We start from the raw sequence: 17,071 nt of genomic DNA on the forward strand, positions 1-17,071 counted from the left end.
AAATTGGCTGAGTAAGGACAACTCCAAAATAAATGAAAAAAACGTTTCTGTATGTAGACCACAAAATGTACATAGTATATCAATATCACAGTTAAATCTGTTTACAAGGAAATAGTTGCTGGGGTAATATTTATAAATGAGTTTGAAAGAGATTTCTTTTACTTTATTTGTAATTAAATATGTATGAGGTAATTTCCAGATTTTATGCCATATCAAACCATCAATACAGCTATTCCAGAAAGTTACAATAGGAGGTCTAAAGACAACATCCTTTTGAAAAAGCGCTCGAACCTGTCGATTATTGTTTTTGACAGAGGAAGAAGAAAAACAAACTTGACCAACAGCAGTGTCAACAAGATCTAAAGACTGTATAGAAGATTGGGGACATGTATTTTTACAAAGCATTTTTAATCCAGAGGGGACAGCATCCATAACAATGGCATATTCTTTAGGAGTGATAGGGATTTTAAATTTAGACAAAAATTCAGAATAAGTTAACAGAACACCTTCATGGTTGAAAAGTTGGCTCACCAAAACTATATCATTAGAAAACCAGTTTTCAAAGAACAGTGTTTTAGATTTAAATAAAATATGCTTATTATTCCATATGAAACATCTATTAGGTGAGAAATTATGTTTATAAATTAGATTCCAGGAGAGAAGCATTTGTTTGTGAAAACTGGATAACTTTAACGGTAGTTTAGAAATGTTGTAGTTACAAAGCAAAAGAAAATGAAGACCTCCAACCTGTGAAAAAATACAATGAGGAATAAAGTTCCATATACTAGTTGGTTTTTTTAAAAATTGTTTGATCCAGTTTACTTTGAAAGTATAATTAAGAGTGGTTCAAACCTCCATTTTCAGTTGTGTTCATAACCACAGATTTCTTAATATAATGGGTTTTGTTTTTCCATAAAAAATTGAAAAGCATATTATCAATAGTCTTGCAAATATTATTGCTGACTGCTAGAGAAAGAGCTGAATATGTGAGCCTTGAGATGCCCTCTGCTTTTGTAATCAATACCCTCCCCCTCAAAGATAAGTCTCTTAGTAACCACTGATTAAACCTTTTCTTCGTCTTATCAATAACAGGGGAGAAATTTAGCTCACATCTTCTCTCTTCATCCTTTACAATCTTTATACCTAAATATGTGACTTCATTTTTTATAGGAATACCACAAATGGATTGTCCTATGTAAAATGTTGCTATAATAATCGATCACAGTGACTTGCATCTGCTCGCATTCTGATTGGAGGATACTATTGCGTACGGAGGAGAAGGCGTGCCCTCTGCGAAATACAAAAATGTGATTGGACCGCCTTTAGTCCCGCCTCCACCGGCAGCAGCAGGGATGGAAGCGCTGGTGAACCGCTCTACTGCGTCGCGTTCATAACCGTTAACGTACGGGATCCTCTTAGCGCGTTTGATTAAAACAGACGCATTTCGTCGCTTGTCTCTATCATAGGATCTCAAGCCAGCAGGATGGCAGGCGGCGGTGGCAGGGGCTGCGTGATGCTCCGCGGCGCTCAGATCCGGGACCTGCTGGACGCCCAACACAACGTGCTGTTCGACTGCGACGGCGTCATCTGGAACGGAGAAACGGCCGTTACCGGAGCTCCGGAGGTGGTCAGTCTGCTCAAGCAGCGCGGCAAACGCGTGTTCTTCGTCACCAACAACTGCACCAGGCCGCGGGAGAACTATGTGCAGAAGTTCAGCCGCCTCGGCTTCGCGGACGTCGCGGAGGAGGAGATCTTCAGCTCGGCGTACTGCTCCGCGGCGTACCTGCGCGACGTGGCGCGGCTGAGGGGGAAGGTGTACGTGATCGGCTGCGGCGGGGTGATGAAGGAGCTGCGGGACGCCGGGGTGCCGGTGGTGGAGGAGGAGGACGCGGAGCCGGGCGCTAGCATCTACACCTGCCCGCTGGACCCGGATGTGAAGGCGGTGCTGGTGGGATACGACGAGAACTTCACCTTCATGAAGCTCGCCAAAGCCTGCTGCTACCTGAGGAACTCTGAGTGCCTGTTCCTGGCCACTGACCCGGACCCCTGGCACCCGCTGAAAGGAGGCAGGGTCACCCCGGGTAAGTTAGGGCTGTGCATGGATAAGGGAATCTTATTAAAATCAGAAGCAGCGAATGTGGATGTCATGGGTTATCTGAATATTTTCACACCCACCCACATAACAGATTTAGCTGATTTCTTTCATAAATTACAGTGACTGCTCTAAAATATGAAACACAAATGTCAATTGAACACTAATTGTTTGATAACCGTTTAATTTCCTATTTGGTTTTATGTATATGCTTTATTTTGTAACAGTTTTTCCAAGGCTTTGCTAGATGCCTGTGTTTTCTGTCATAACTATGCAAAGATTTGATTTCAAAATCAGTATCATAGCTAATAATAACTATTTCTTATGGTTTTAATCCTGTATTTAACCTCAGAATGATCTCATAGTAAAACTAAGTGCTAAAGTCTGATTTTGTGGTGGCTGTGCTTTAAAATTAAATGATTATAATCTTAATTCAATTGATGAAAGATTTTGAAAGTCTGATAGTAATCAGTGTTGAGTAATGTAAGGATAACTCTGCCTGCTGTACATGTCTGAAAATTATTAACAGTAGGAAACATTAGAAATTTAGAAATGTAATCAGTTGCATTACTTTAATAAAGTAATTGAAATTGTTACACTGCTTAGATGAGGTAATCGGTAACCTATTATATTTCCAAAGTAACCTTGCCAACATGAAACATGTCCAGGTCAAACATCACCTCAAAATCAAAAATGAAAGTCTGATATAGAGTGGTATAGCCTGTGGTTTAAACTGAAGATTTGTTTTATGTGATAATGTGCTGCCATGGTTTGTTCTCAAATCATAGTTTTGGGTGTAATTATGCAAACAGAAATTTCTAAAAAGCTAAATATTGGGTTCCCATACAGTCCTGGAAAACATTACAAATATGAACAATTGTCAAAATCTGTTCTGAAGGATTGCATCTGTTCTCTCATTCGTTAAAATCTGCAGCATCAATTAAATACTTTTTTATTTAATGACAATAATTAATTAAAATGACGAAGTTTTGGGTGCAAAATGTGCTTAGTTGGCATTAAAATACACTGTGCATATCATTTCTTAAAGCAAAATAAAAACTTACAAATGTGGAAGAATCAAGTTTTTTTAGAAAGAAAATAAAGCCAATTTTAAGGACTATTATTTATGACTTTCTGCATTGACATCATTTTGATGTTTAGTTAATTCAACACTTTTCTCCACTAAAACTCTCATTGCTTGCAATACAAAATAAAATAAAATGTTTATTTATGATATAATATTTTTTTATGCATTCTGGCTTTTAAAATCATGGTAACTGAGCAGAATTTTTTTGCAATAAGAAAGTAAATCCTTTTTTTTTTTTTTTTTAAATGACAGTAGTGAGAGTTTTGGGTGTAAATGTGAAATACACTATTCATATAATTTCTTAAATCAAAAAACTTTACAAATATGGGAAAATTAAGCTTTTTTTAATAAAGGAAATAAAGCCTATTTGAAGGACTATAACAACTTTCTGCATTTTGACATTTTATGTCAATTCGACATTTTCTCCACCAAAACTCTCATTGCTTGTAGAATAAAATAAATAAATAGTTTGTTTATAATATCATATTTTTATGCGTTATGGCTATTAAAATCATGGGCACTATAAGCAGGAAAAAAAAAAAAATTGGGAAATAAGAGAATAAAGTCTGTTTTAGGTTAATTGAGATTTTTTTGCATTCTTTTTAATGACAATCCAACAACACTCATTGCTGTAATGCAAACATTAAAAATACATTATTTATAAAAAATAATATTTTTCTGCTTCGTTTTCATGACAATTCAACACTGCTGTAATCCAATAATAATAATAATAATAATAATAAAATATATATATATATATATATATATATATATATTTATTTATTTATTTATTTATTTATTTATTTTTTTTTTTTTATTTAAAAAAAAAAAAAAAAATTCCCATTATAACATTAAAGGTATTTTTTAATGACAGTAATGAGAGTTTTGGGCGTAAATGTGCTTAATTGTCATTTAAAAACACAATTCAAATCATTGCTTAAAACATTGTCCTAGCCTTGATTCCAATCCTGGAAAACATTGTTGTCATAAACTACTAGAAAGGGTCAAGCAAAAAAACATGTATTGGTCAGAAAGTCTTTAAACCTCACATCAAAATAAACCATTTCGATGTGAAATGTGACATGGACATGTTTTCAAGAGGTTTATTCTGTCTAAAATCTATCCAAAATTCCTCCAGTCCTCAAGCGTTTGAAGCTTTAGCTCTGCCGAGCTGTTATTTAGGCCTGTTTGAGTGACTCTAGAAGCTGACTGTCAGAAACACATTGACTGATTCACAATGAGCGTCAGCGAATGAGGTTTGAACGCACTGTCAGAAGAGAGTGAACGCTCTCTGTGATTGATTGGTTCTGCCTTCCAACATTTGCTGTGTTCAGATGAGCAGGAAAATAGTTCTATCCTACACAATAATTCGCTAACAATATGCATTCGTCCAATTTAATGCATATTGTATGCATTATTTTTTTTGGTTAAACATTTGAATTTTATCCATTCTGATTCTCATCGATTCCTAGTTTCGAATCCAATAAGATAAATCCAATGTATAAAAAATTAAATCAAACATTTATTCTGTGTCTTTTTACAAAGCATTCTGCTGTAGCTGAATAACATGAGCAAAAATCTGCAGCCTACCAGAGGAACTTTTACCTATGCTTTTTCAAAAATACCACAGCAAAAACAAGTACGCTAATATAAATTTCAAATATTAAAGTGTTAAAGACTGATGTAGTTTTCTGCATACTGGTCGATAAATATGAAATAATTCAGTTTCGGCCGAGACCGGTGCACCAAAGACTATAGAAATACAAAGATGATTCACTCCTATACTTATGAATGGGAGAAACTGCAACGTGCAATATGGTGGGATAGTCCCTTCTTCTAAATGAAAGACCCATTCACTGATTGGTCAAGTCATTGCATCACTGCAACAGCTCTGGTTCCCATAGAAACCTGAGGCTAGAGCAGCCGATGCTTGTGCGCAGTCATAACCATATTGGCTGATCTAGCCTGAAAAATAAGCTTTTTAAACGCTATTTGAGCATAAGAAACGACATTCATGGGGGCAGTTCATTTCAGATTTTGTTGCTGATTTGAAATATGTCATTTAATCTTGAGTTCAGGGAGCCGATTTTTTAGATTTCAGGATTCCCCCATTCATCTAGATAGGACTTGGTCTTGTTTGAGCTGCCCGGAGGTGTTGCAAATATGGCGCCCGAGTGAACAGACAAGGCAAACAAGGCAGAAGTTCCTTGTGTTCCTGCACTTTAATCAGTTTGAATCACATTAAAATGCGAATGCAGAATCGAAATGCACGCGTCTAAACCCCGGGCTCACACTATAGGAGTTTAAAAATCTTTTAATTATGAAACCTGGTTGTAGTGTGTGATGTGCCACGATTTTTTTTTTTTCTTGTAGTGTGTGCATGTTTAAGATTTGAGGGAAGACAATCTGCTAAGATTCTCCTTATGTGTGTGCTGCAACCAGATTTCATAATCGGTTAGGATTTTAAAACGCCTGACTTAAATATCAAACATGTTTGATATGATCGGGGCAGCCCTGATTTGTGTGAGAGCAGATCTGGAGGTGCAAAATACGATCGGTGAACGCCTCACATTACCAGATCATCTGCGCCGAACATCAGAACTGATCGAGGTGCTTGACCAGATTTTTGCTCTGATTCTCAGTAGGGAGAAATCAGGGCTAAATCGTGCTAAAACTCCAGGCTTTATCAAATATCCAGTTCTTGGAAATTTGGAACCGGTTTTCGATACCCAACACTAAAAATCATTGATAAATAAAACGCCTTAGTATCAATATTTTTTATTAAGAGTATCGATAAGAGTTTTAAGAGTTTTCTCATCGATACTTTAGGATCTATACACCCATCCGTAAGCTCAAACACAGGTTTGAATGTTCCGGACTTTTTCAAAGGTTTAATAGACACGGGCGAATCGTTGTCATTTAGAGATGAAATGGTGAGGGTGTTTACTGATTAATGGTGCAGCTCTAGTGTGACTGTGACGCAGGGTCCGGCAGCCTCACGGCCGCTCTGGAGACGGCCAGCAGCAGGAAGGCCACGGTCATCGGGAAGCCCAGCCGCTTCATGTTCGACTGCATCGCCAGCCAGTTCGGTGTGGACCCGGCACGCTCGCTGATGATCGGAGACCGGCTGGAGACGGACGTTCTGTTCGGCAGCAACTGCGGCCTGACCACGGTGCTGACGCTGACGGGCGTCTCCACGCTGCAGGAGGCGCTCGCGTACAGAGACAGCCAGGAGCCGCAGCAGAAGCACTGCGCACCCGATTACGTGATGGAGTCTGTGGCCGATTTCCTGCAGGTGTTGGAGGACTGACAACTACACCGTTCCTCAACCGGACGCTCTGCTGGCGTCTGAACAAATCACCACAGAATCCCACTTAAATACATGTGACCCTGGACCACAAAACCAGTCATAAGAGTCCGTTTTTTATACATCATCTGAAAGCTGGATAAATAAGCTTGTTAGGATAGAACAATATTTGGCCGAGATGCAACTATTTGAAAATCTGGAATCTGAGGGTGCAAAAAAAATTAAATTTAAATGAAATTCTTAGTAATGCATATTACTAATCAAAAATTATGTTTTGATGTATTTACGGTAGGAAATGTGTAAAATATCTTCATGGAACATGATCTTTACTTAATATCCTAATGATTTTTGGAAAATGGATAATTTTGACCCATATTGTTGGCTATTGCTACAAATATACCTGTGCTGCTTAAGACTGGTTTTGTGCTCCAGGGTCACAAATTTTTCCCATTTTATTTCATTTTCCTGAAAGGTAAGAATATATAAAGGGGTTTCATTTTTATTTAATTCGTTTTTCATTTTAAAGAGTTTAAAAAAAAAAAAATTATTTGAGGACTCAAAAAAATGTTCATTAATTCATTGTTTTATATTTTCCTAATTTGTAAAGAAGATATAAAATATTAAGGAAATAAGGAGTGAAAAAAATTAAATCCCCCCCCCTCAGTATAATTACCTTTCAATAATAAAATCACACAAAATAATTAAATCCCCTAAAATATCTTTCAATAATACAAACAATTACAAAACTTTTTTGTTTGTTTTTATTTAAAAATAATTATATATTAGGGGATTTATTAATTTATTTTATTGTATTTTATTATTGAAAGGTAATAATATTTAAGGAGATTTGTTTTATGTCATGTTTTAATGTAATTGTAGTTTTAATTGTAGAATGTAGTTTTTTTTGTTATTTTATTATTGGTGACTTCCATTTTTTTCATGAATTATTTCATATTTTCAGAATTTAGTAAAATATCAAATAACATATATTAAATTAATTGATATTTAATTGAAAAATGAAAATGTAATTACCTTTCAGAAATCAAAAATAAAAATCCCTTTCAATAATACAAGTATTAAATATTTAATTAATGCATTTTGCGTTATTTTATTTTTGAAAGGTGATTTTATATTTGAATGGGTTTTATTTTATTATTAAAAGGTAAAACAAATACGATCTCCTTAAGTAAAAAAAAATCTATAAAATTTACATTGAATTAGAGTTTTTTAAATGTTCTGCTATTATTTAATTGTTTGATGGATCAAAAGGAATGAGATGAATCCAACAGTTACAGTGTCTTCAGCTTGTGTTGGTTTCAGTTTAGCTTCATCTATCAGACGAATCTCACAGTAAACACAGCCCCTCAGATAAGACTCATTTATGCAGCACGTGCTTTCAACAGACAAAGAGCAGTATATTAAAGAAGATGAACTTGAATATGAATATGACTTCCTTTCTTCCCTGTAACTCAACGGATGCTGTCCAACTCCAGAAAGACAAGCCGTCTTTGAGAAGCAGTCGTGCATGAGATGAGCTCTGTATGACTGCAGGAGGCGTTTTGTCTTGTCTGGACTTTAATGACACTCATCCTGATTTCCTCGTGTGAATATTCTGCTTCAACCTCTTTTGTGCTCCATAGAAAAAAATAAAGTCATCCGGGTTTGGAGAGAGAGTAAATGATGACGGAAATCTACTTATATTGACTGAATAGATATCTCCCCTTTTACTTGATTTTGAGGGGATTTATTTATTTATTTGTATATAATTGAATGTTTTTTTTTTTTTTTACTTTATTATTGAAAGATATATGGGGATTTTATTTTTGAATTCATTCTAACATTTTCCTAATTTTTATTTTTTGTTATATATAGTCCCCTTAAATTGGATTTGTGAAAGGTAATAAGTGGATTTTTTTTTTTTCATATATCAATCATTTTAATTGATATTTCCTTAATATCTTGCAACAAATAAAAAACTAAGGAAGTGTAAAATAAAAAATAATTCCCCTAAAACTAGCTTTCAATAAAGTTTTATTTTATTTAGTTGATTATTTTATGAAGGAGTATAATCCATAGCAGTATGTAGAGAACAAATGTGTTTTGAAGTGCCGCTAACAGTGAGATGAGACGTGTTTGTGGTCTGTGTTTGGTTAAGCAGCGAGTGTGTTAATGATTGACTGCTGACATTCAACTTCAGTCCTGTATTTTCAGAACGCAGCTTCATTCTCAGCCATCAGTCAGAAGACAATCAACTACCATCCCTTGACTCTAACATGAGTTACGATGAAGTAAACCGCATTGGTGATTAGTCAAGTCTAGTTAAAGCACTTTGCCAATCCAAATCTCTACTTGGTAATGGGACAGTTTAGAGCAGTTTGACCAATGCAGGGACTAATTTATGTGCCAATTAGTGTTTGTGTATTTATTTTGAATCCATTTTTATTTAGGTTTAATTGCATTAGTGTTGTTTGCCTGAGATTTGTTATTCAGATCTTGATGAAAATGTCTGACTACTGCTCACTTGTTTGTTGATTGGGTTTTAACTGCCTTTATTAACAAAAGTGACCTTTTTGGACTGGAGCAGTTGATGTTCGAGAGCCGTGTTTTATTCATTGGTTCGGCTTCATGTAAAGCTCAAAAACATTTTTTATTTGTCACATACACAATTATACAGAGTATAACCAGCAGTGAAATGTAGGTGTGAAATATGAAACATCTGCAAATCTAATGTAATCTATCCAAAATCATCCCACCGAATGTCAACCTGCATGAATGAGAAGATATTGTGGTTTTGATTCTAGCCAGTCAACCGTTCGTTGAAACTGGACCATTTTATTACAAAAACTGTAATCCTGAGTGATTTCTGGTCATGGTTTATTGTCTTTAGACTCTGTGTCCATTATGAACATCTAATTCTCAACGGCGATAATATTGAAGACAAACATGCAAATGCATCTGAAGTCAACTGTGAACTGCTTTGATGGATTTAATGCTCTTTGTGGTGTGAATTAACTTTTTTAGAAATAAAAATATGCCTTGTATCTTGTCATTATTATTGTCTGCCCATGATTCAATTTACAGTAGATTGATGCTTCATGGCTCAGTAACTAAAACCTTCAGTATAGTTAAGTGTTATTAAAATAGACTCAAGTTATTCTAACAGAAAATTGAGGATGCAACAGTTAATTGGCTAATTGCAACCTTTTTTTAAATGAATAAACTGTCAAACGCATATTATATAAAGATGTTTTATATATTATATAAAATTTAGTTAATCTAAATCTCAGCATTTACGCCTATATATGTTTAAAATAATGTTTAACTAGTCAATGCACGGTGAACATGAACATTTGTTTTATTATTAATACAGTATTACTAATAAAACGTCAAATGTTCATTGTACACACACACATTTATTTACATTAATAGAATTGTTTCCTATGTGAATATATTGTAAAAGCATCATATATATATACATATATGCATGCATTTTATTTTTCAAGCATGTGACAATGAAGATGAAAACCATGTTTGTATCAGTCATTATTATGTTATATATTTCTGGCCTATACAGTGTCACGTGATCCTTGAAAAATAGCACGTGTCTTCACTGTTTTTCATAAGATTGATGTTTTCCATTATAAACCCATTTTACATTTTTTTTATCAAAACAAAGTAACTTCATAAAACTAACAGCTATTTAATTCAACCATAATACAAGACAAGAAACTTCACCTTGAAGCGATCATTTATACTTTCTAAAAGCATTACAAACCTAATACATAAAACATTTTAAAACAAATTAAACTTTTTTTGTAAGAAAGTTATTTAAAATGTGTACAAAATGCAGAAGCTATATGCAAGATCATTGAATTAATTTGAAGACGTAGAAAACCATGCAAACAGAAGCAATGAGTAAATGTTTTCTTAAAGAGCGCGTGACTGATGTTTCAAACAGCAGAGGTGTTTCTCAGGCCGCGCGGCGTCTTCATCTTCAGTAAGATCTGCAGGATTCGCTCAAGTTTGGGCGTCGCGCAGTATCGCTTGTCTTTGGCATGGAGTCTGAAAGCAGAAACCGCACATTAATAACATCCTTCAGGAACTCATCATTCAATAACTCATATCAATAACTCACACGAGCGCGTCGATGGCGCAGACGCCGTGGCTCGTCTGCACCTCATATTTAGTCACTTTCATCAGAATCTCGAGAGGAAACTTCTTAGTCGTTTCAATGCAACATCTGGGTGTGACGCCTGAAAATCAAAACCACTTCTGAAAACATTCACACCACTAAAAGATCAATTCTCGTTGTGTAAAAAAACTACAATTAATAAATGCTAACACTTTAGTTTAGAGACTAATTCTCACTCAAACTGTGCATATTAGTACTTATAAAGCACATATTAATGCCTTATTGTGCATGACCATATTTATACTACCTGAACTTAACTACCTTATAAATTATTAATAAGCAGCAAATTAGGAGTTTATGGAGGCAAAAAGCCAAGTTAATAGTTAATAGTAGTGAGAATTGGCCATTAAAATAAAGTGACCAATTAGATATACATAAACATATTTTAACAAAATTTTGTAAATGTTATATATATTTAAATAGAAGTTTGAAAAAACAAACAAAAAAATGAATTCCTGTAGTGTAAAATATACACAGTATATATAATCATATAATTTAATATATAATATGTATATATTTTTTATAAGTTATATATATATATTATATTTAATATATTTTTTTATAGAAAATATATACAGCTTATAAAAAATATAAGCATTATATAAAACTGTTTTTTTTAGGTATTTGTTAGAAAGGAAGAAATTTAAATAAATGTAATTCCTGATTAATTCCTGTAGTGTAAATAACAGTACAAATAGTATATGCATTGTACTACTGTATATGTAAATAATATATTTATAATCTATAAATGTATTAGATGCACTCAATAAAATTATACAGTGTGTGTGTTTATGTATATATATATATATATATATATATATATATATATATATATATATGTGTGTGTGTGTGTGTGTGTGTGTGTGTGTGTGTGTGTGTGTGTATATACACAAAAATCATGACTGATTACAGTGGTTATTATTTGCGGTAATCGTCATTTTTACCTTGAACGGCGCTGAAGGTGACAGAGAGTAAAATCCCAAACACTATGAGCTCCATCTGAAGATCGGCTGTGAATCCTGTGGGTTTGTGGGGATACACACTCTTATAAGAGCCTTTAAACTCCTCCTATCAGAGCCACCCCTGATCATCCGCTCCAGCAACACACACACCACACACCACACAACACACACCACACACACGTTGGTTTTTGTGGTTTATGGGGACTCTCCATAGGCGTAATGGTTTTTATACTGAACAAACTGTGTGTGCTATTGCCCTACACCAACCCTACACCTAAACTTAGCCCTCACAGGAGACTTTGTGCATTTTTAGATAAAAAAAAAAAAACACCATTTAGTATGTTTTTTTAAGCCTTTTGAATTACGGGGACATAGGCAGTGTCCTCATAAACCACCTTCATATTGTAATACCTCTGTCATACTCATGTCATTATACAAATTTGTGTCCTCATAAACCACATAAACATGCACACACACACACACACACATCAAAGCCAGCCTCCCAGATACTTTTGGTCCATAAGAGTTCGCATACCTGGCAAATAACCTGGCTCTGAATGCTTCAAAAACCAAAGAGCTCATCATTGACTTCCGAAAGCACAACATAAACCTTACACCATTGCACATCAGCGGGGTCTGCGTGGAGAGGGTTCAGGCTTTCAGATTCATAAACATCACTGAGGATCTTTCCTGGAACACAAACACTTCAGCAGTGGTCAAAAAAGCACAACAGCGACTCTATTTCTTGAGGACACTGAGGAAGAATCATCTGCAAGAGTCCTTCTATCGCTGTGCCATTGAAAGTGTGATAACGTACTGCATCTCTATGTGGCACGCCAGCAGCTCAGCGGCAGACAAGAAAGCTCTCCAGTGGGTGATCAATTCAGCACAAAAAATTATTGGCTGTCCTCTACCTTCCTTAAAGGATTAGTTCACTTTTAAAAAAACTTTTGCTGATAATTTACTCACCCCCATGTCATCCAAGATGTCCATGTCTTTCTTTCTTCAATCGAAAAGAAATTAAGGTTTTTGATGAAAACATTTCTCCATATAATGGACTTCATTGGGACCCAAACGGTTCAAGGTCCAAATGACAGTTTCAGTGCAGCTTCAAAGGGCTTTAAACGATACCAGACGATGAATAAGGGTGTTATCTAGCGAAACGATCGGTCATTTCAAAAATAAATAAAAAAGTTTAAGTTTTATAAGCACAAACGCTCACCTTGCTCTGTTCTGTGATGCGCGTTCGTGACGTCACGTAATACGCAATTACGTGGAAAAGGTCACGGTTGATTTAGGCGGAAGTACGGAGTCAGTGTTTACAAATGTGCGGAAGGAGGACCATATACACATATTCAAATGTCTTTGTGTCAGTTTATCGTTTAAAATGCCCATTTCGTGTGCGTATCCTGGGTGTTTTAATATTAAAAAGCCTACTGACTCGGTACTTCCGCCTACCTCAACCGTGACCTTTTCCACGTAATTGCGTATTACGAAATGGGCATTTTGCTCATCGTGCAATATCTGACTGTTCGTTTTTCGACTATTTTTTTTGTTTTTTTAAATGTATAGATGTTTAGCTTGCACTAATTTATGTGTTATTGCACTGTACGGATTGCTCTAATTTCGCTGTACTTTTAGTATAGTGACAATAATAAAGAATCTTGAATACACACAAACCCAAACATTCACGATTCAATCTGCATCAAGAGTTCATTCATTCATGCATTTAAACTCCGAGAGAGCTGCAGTGTATCAAACACAACCGTTTATTCAATCACCTAAAACATCATTTACATTAAATAAAAATACAGAACATTACAACCAACAATACAAATTAAGTTAAACGTGTCAAATTACTCTGTAGTTTTCTCCTCATCAAAATTAAAATTTCACATTTACATACACCTAAAAACTGAATAAAACGAAAATCACAGATAGCAGCATCAAAAACATCTGTAGCTTCAATCTCCACAGTGTCATGCATCTGAAACAGACAAATACACAATAAAATAAAACATTTATTTCCTAAACGAACACATTAGATAAAAAAAAAAACTCGATTACAGGAATAATTCATTCCAAAACACCATTCTTTCTTATATTTATTATTCTTTTTTTTATGATGAAATCTAGGGCTCCAAAAATGAGAAGAACAAACTATAAAATGATCATAACAGTATTCCAAATCATATGATAACTTTGTGAAATTCATCAGCATATAAACAGTCAAAATGAGCTCGTTCAGCTGATATGAAGTTGAATACTGTGCTTACGGATGAAAGCCAGTGAAAGAAATCTGATTGATAACTCACCCGTCCTCTTCCACGAGCTCAAGGCTTTGCCGGAGGAGACTTGGATCTGATCTGGGCTCTGCTGGAAGTGCTGGAAAAAAACATGGGATTTGAAAGGACATGAAAAACTGGGGAAAATTCCAGATTAGTGACTTCAGTGTGCTTTTGTCTGAACAAGAACAAACACATGAAAACATCAGCTCAGACGGACTAGGTGGCATTTAGCCTGCAGCGCAGAGAGGAGGCTTTTCTGGCATCTTTACTGACAGTGATTATTAATAATAATAATAATAATTTAAATATATACTATGCATTTATGTATTCATTAATTCAAATGTATTTATTATATCATTATTTATATAAATAGCTTTTTTTAAAAGTAGGCATCAAATGTGAAATGAGCATAAAAATCATTTTGTGCATAAAATTGTAAAATTTCTCAGTTGAAACATTTGTTATGTTCTCTATGTTCTATTGTGAATAAAATATTGGCTCTTGTGATTTGAAATTCTTTTAGATTTCATTTTATTCAAATTTAAAAAAACGTCCCAATGTTTCCTGAATTTGGGTTGTATATTAATGAAGTCAATGGAATTAAAAATACCAAATTCTTAACCAATTTTAAAATATATTTGGAAACGACATCAAACAATAAAAATTTTATGCATTTCTGTCTTTATTTATTTATATATCTGAATACATCTGCATTACCCCTGACGTGTATGTTATGCTACTGTAGCCTTCATGTGACCCTGGAGCACAAAACCAGTCTTAAGTCTCTGGGGTATATTTGTAGCAATAGCCAACAATACATTGTATGGGTCAAAATTATAGATTTTTCTTTTATGCCAAAAATCATTAGGATATTAAGTAAAGATCATGTCCATGAAGATATTTTGTAAATTTCCCACCATAAATATATCAAAACTTCATTTTTGATTAGTAATATGCATTACTAAGAACTTCATTTGGACAACTTTAAAGGCTATTTTCTCAATATTTAGATTTTTTTGCACCCTCAGATTCCAGATTTTCATCAATGGAAAGTTTATTTACCCAGCTTTCAGATGACGTATAAATCTCAATTTGAAGAAATTGACACTTCTGACTGGTTTTGTGGCCCCGGGTCACACATGTTCTGTTTTAATTAGAAGTCAATTTTTAAAAAAGGCTTCAGAGAGATGACCAGTAGTGAACTGTTAAAATTTCAAAACAGTTATAACGTAACGAAGCCGCATTTACTGAAATGACGCGACTTTGACAGTTTGAAACACGACAAACAAACAAAAGATTCGTAAAGGTTTCGAAGCTTCATGAAGCAGTGTTTCGAGCGCACCCATCACTATCTGTATGCACACGTTTGTTTGTTCGTTCTTGAAGCGTCGCTGTGGACCGATCAAAAAAGACACCAAAGTAGGCGCGAGTGATTCGAAAGCATAAGGAGCCGCCTGCTCTGAACGATCTACCTGCACACTGCAAACAGCCTAAACCTGGATATTTTTGGCAATATAGAAATCCTGGCAAGGATGCGTCCAGTAAAAATGGCCCGTATGGTCACCCTAGACAAGAGGGGTCACGGAAACCTTTCCAATGCAAGTTAAATATTAATATAATAATGAGATAGGGCCTATTATTACATATGATTTGGCATTAAAACAATGTGTTGCACATTTTATTGGTGCAAAGATGAGTGGTGGTGATATTTATTTTGTACAATATTTGCAACTGATTTTCATCACTTAATTAGAAGCACCACAAATTAAATTGTGTCATGTTATAGGGACTAGTGAACAGACATTTAGAAGTTGATTTTAAAATGAAAAGAATTTAAATTTAAAATAAAGCTATGTAAACACTTGCATTTTTATAACACCAAGTGTGTCCCATCAGGTAATGAAAAGTTCGACACACATTTGTGGTCTTCATCCTCACTTGAACACTTGGACCAAATACAGGAAATACGTCATAAGTAGTCAAGGGTGTATCCTCTGTGCATGTGTGTTTGTACCTGTTGGATCTGCTGGATTTCTCTCATGGCCAGTCGTATGGAGGGGTAGAGTCGAGGGAACGGTCTGCTCTCTCCGGTTGGACCGTCGTCCTTGTGCTCCATCTGAGCAGCTTCGACGCGTCTGCGGCGGTCAGAGATGCGCTTGAGCACCGGCGGTTTGTGGGACTCTGTGTTTGTGCCTCCTCCCGGTGGCAGGAAGAGCCTCTGCATCTGTAAGTGCACATTATGTGAACCCGTGTCCATGTCCTGATGCTCAGCGGGATGCTCCACTGCCGCCGATGATGATGATGTAAACGCTTTGAGCTCCTCATAGTCGGGCTCCTGATCACACATCTGCACACACACAAACCAGCGTTACTCTCTCTTGACAATGAACACATGGCTGTGAATGGAGCGAAGTGTTGGGGAGTAACTAGTTACATGTAACAGAGTTACGGTATTTAATTACAAAATAAATGTAACTGTAATCAGTTACAGTTACTGAAAAAAAATGTGTAATTAAATTAGTTAATTATGAAAATGTTAACATTACAAAAGGGGTTACATCTGAATATTTTCACTAGTGCTGTCAAACGATTAATCGCATCCAAAATAAAAGTTTTTGTTTACATAATGTATGTATGTGTACAGTGTTATATATATATACACACACACACACACACACACAGTATATATATTGAAAATATTTATATGTATATACATTTATATTATTATATTTTGTATTAAATATTAATATATTTAATATATAAACATTACATATTTTTCTTAAATATATATATACATGCATGTGTTTGTATTTAGATATACATCATAAATATACACAGTACTCACTCATTTTATGTAAATAAAAACGTTTATTTTGGATGCGATTAATCGTTTGACAGCACTAATTCACGCACACACACACACACACACACACACACACACACACACACACACACACACACACACACAAACACACGAACACACACACGACACCAATGTTTCAGGAGTTTAGGACACATACTTATTCAATAACAATTTTATTTGTTTATGCATGTGTTTTATTTTTTTCCCCCAAGGCATTGTTAGATGCCAGTGTTTCCTGTGATAGTTTAATAGCTATGATACTGTTTTTGAAATAAAATCT

The 17,071-nt window shown here is 35.0% G+C and overlaps 2 protein-coding genes across 4 annotated transcripts in view; one reads left to right on the forward strand and one right to left on the reverse strand.

The window, feature by feature from the left end:
• Positions 1–1,330: 1,330 nt before the first annotated feature.
• Positions 1,331–9,527, forward strand: pdxp (pyridoxal (pyridoxine, vitamin B6) phosphatase). Of its 2 annotated transcripts, XR_013783892.1 has the most exons (3): positions 1,331–2,081; positions 6,164–6,958; positions 8,698–9,527. XR_013783892.1 is itself a non-coding variant. In XM_079410498.1 (2 exons), the coding sequence occupies exons 1-2, from the start codon at positions 1,484–1,486 to the stop codon at positions 6,487–6,489; spliced, it is 924 nt and encodes a 307-aa protein (XP_079266624.1). In that variant the 5' UTR covers positions 1,331–1,483; the 3' UTR covers positions 6,490–7,044. The 2 variants fall into 2 exon arrangements, 1 of the variants encoding a protein (XP_079266624.1); XM_079410498.1 differs by lacking the exon at positions 8,698–9,527 and having other exon boundaries at positions 6,164–7,044.
• Positions 9,528–13,393: 3,866 nt separating this feature from the next.
• Positions 13,394–17,071, reverse strand: part of LOC306865594 (myosin-IIIb-like) — a 39,430-nt gene continuing 35,752 nt past the window's right edge. For both annotated transcript variants that reach the window (XM_079410298.1, XM_079410299.1), the window contains 3 exons: positions 15,943–16,275; positions 13,956–14,025; positions 13,394–13,627 (listed from right to left, as the gene is read on the reverse strand). In XM_079410298.1, coding sequence (XP_079266424.1) covers positions 13,620–13,627; positions 13,956–14,025; positions 15,943–16,275 — 411 coding nt within the window. In that variant the 3' untranslated portion in view covers positions 13,394–13,619. The remainder of the gene's footprint in view (positions 13,628–13,955; positions 14,026–15,942; positions 16,276–17,071) is intronic.

Source organism: Barbus barbus (genome assembly GCF_936440315.1).
Source record: "Barbus barbus genome assembly, chromosome: 47".
NCBI lineage: Eukaryota > Metazoa > Chordata > Actinopteri > Cypriniformes > Cyprinidae > Barbus > Barbus barbus.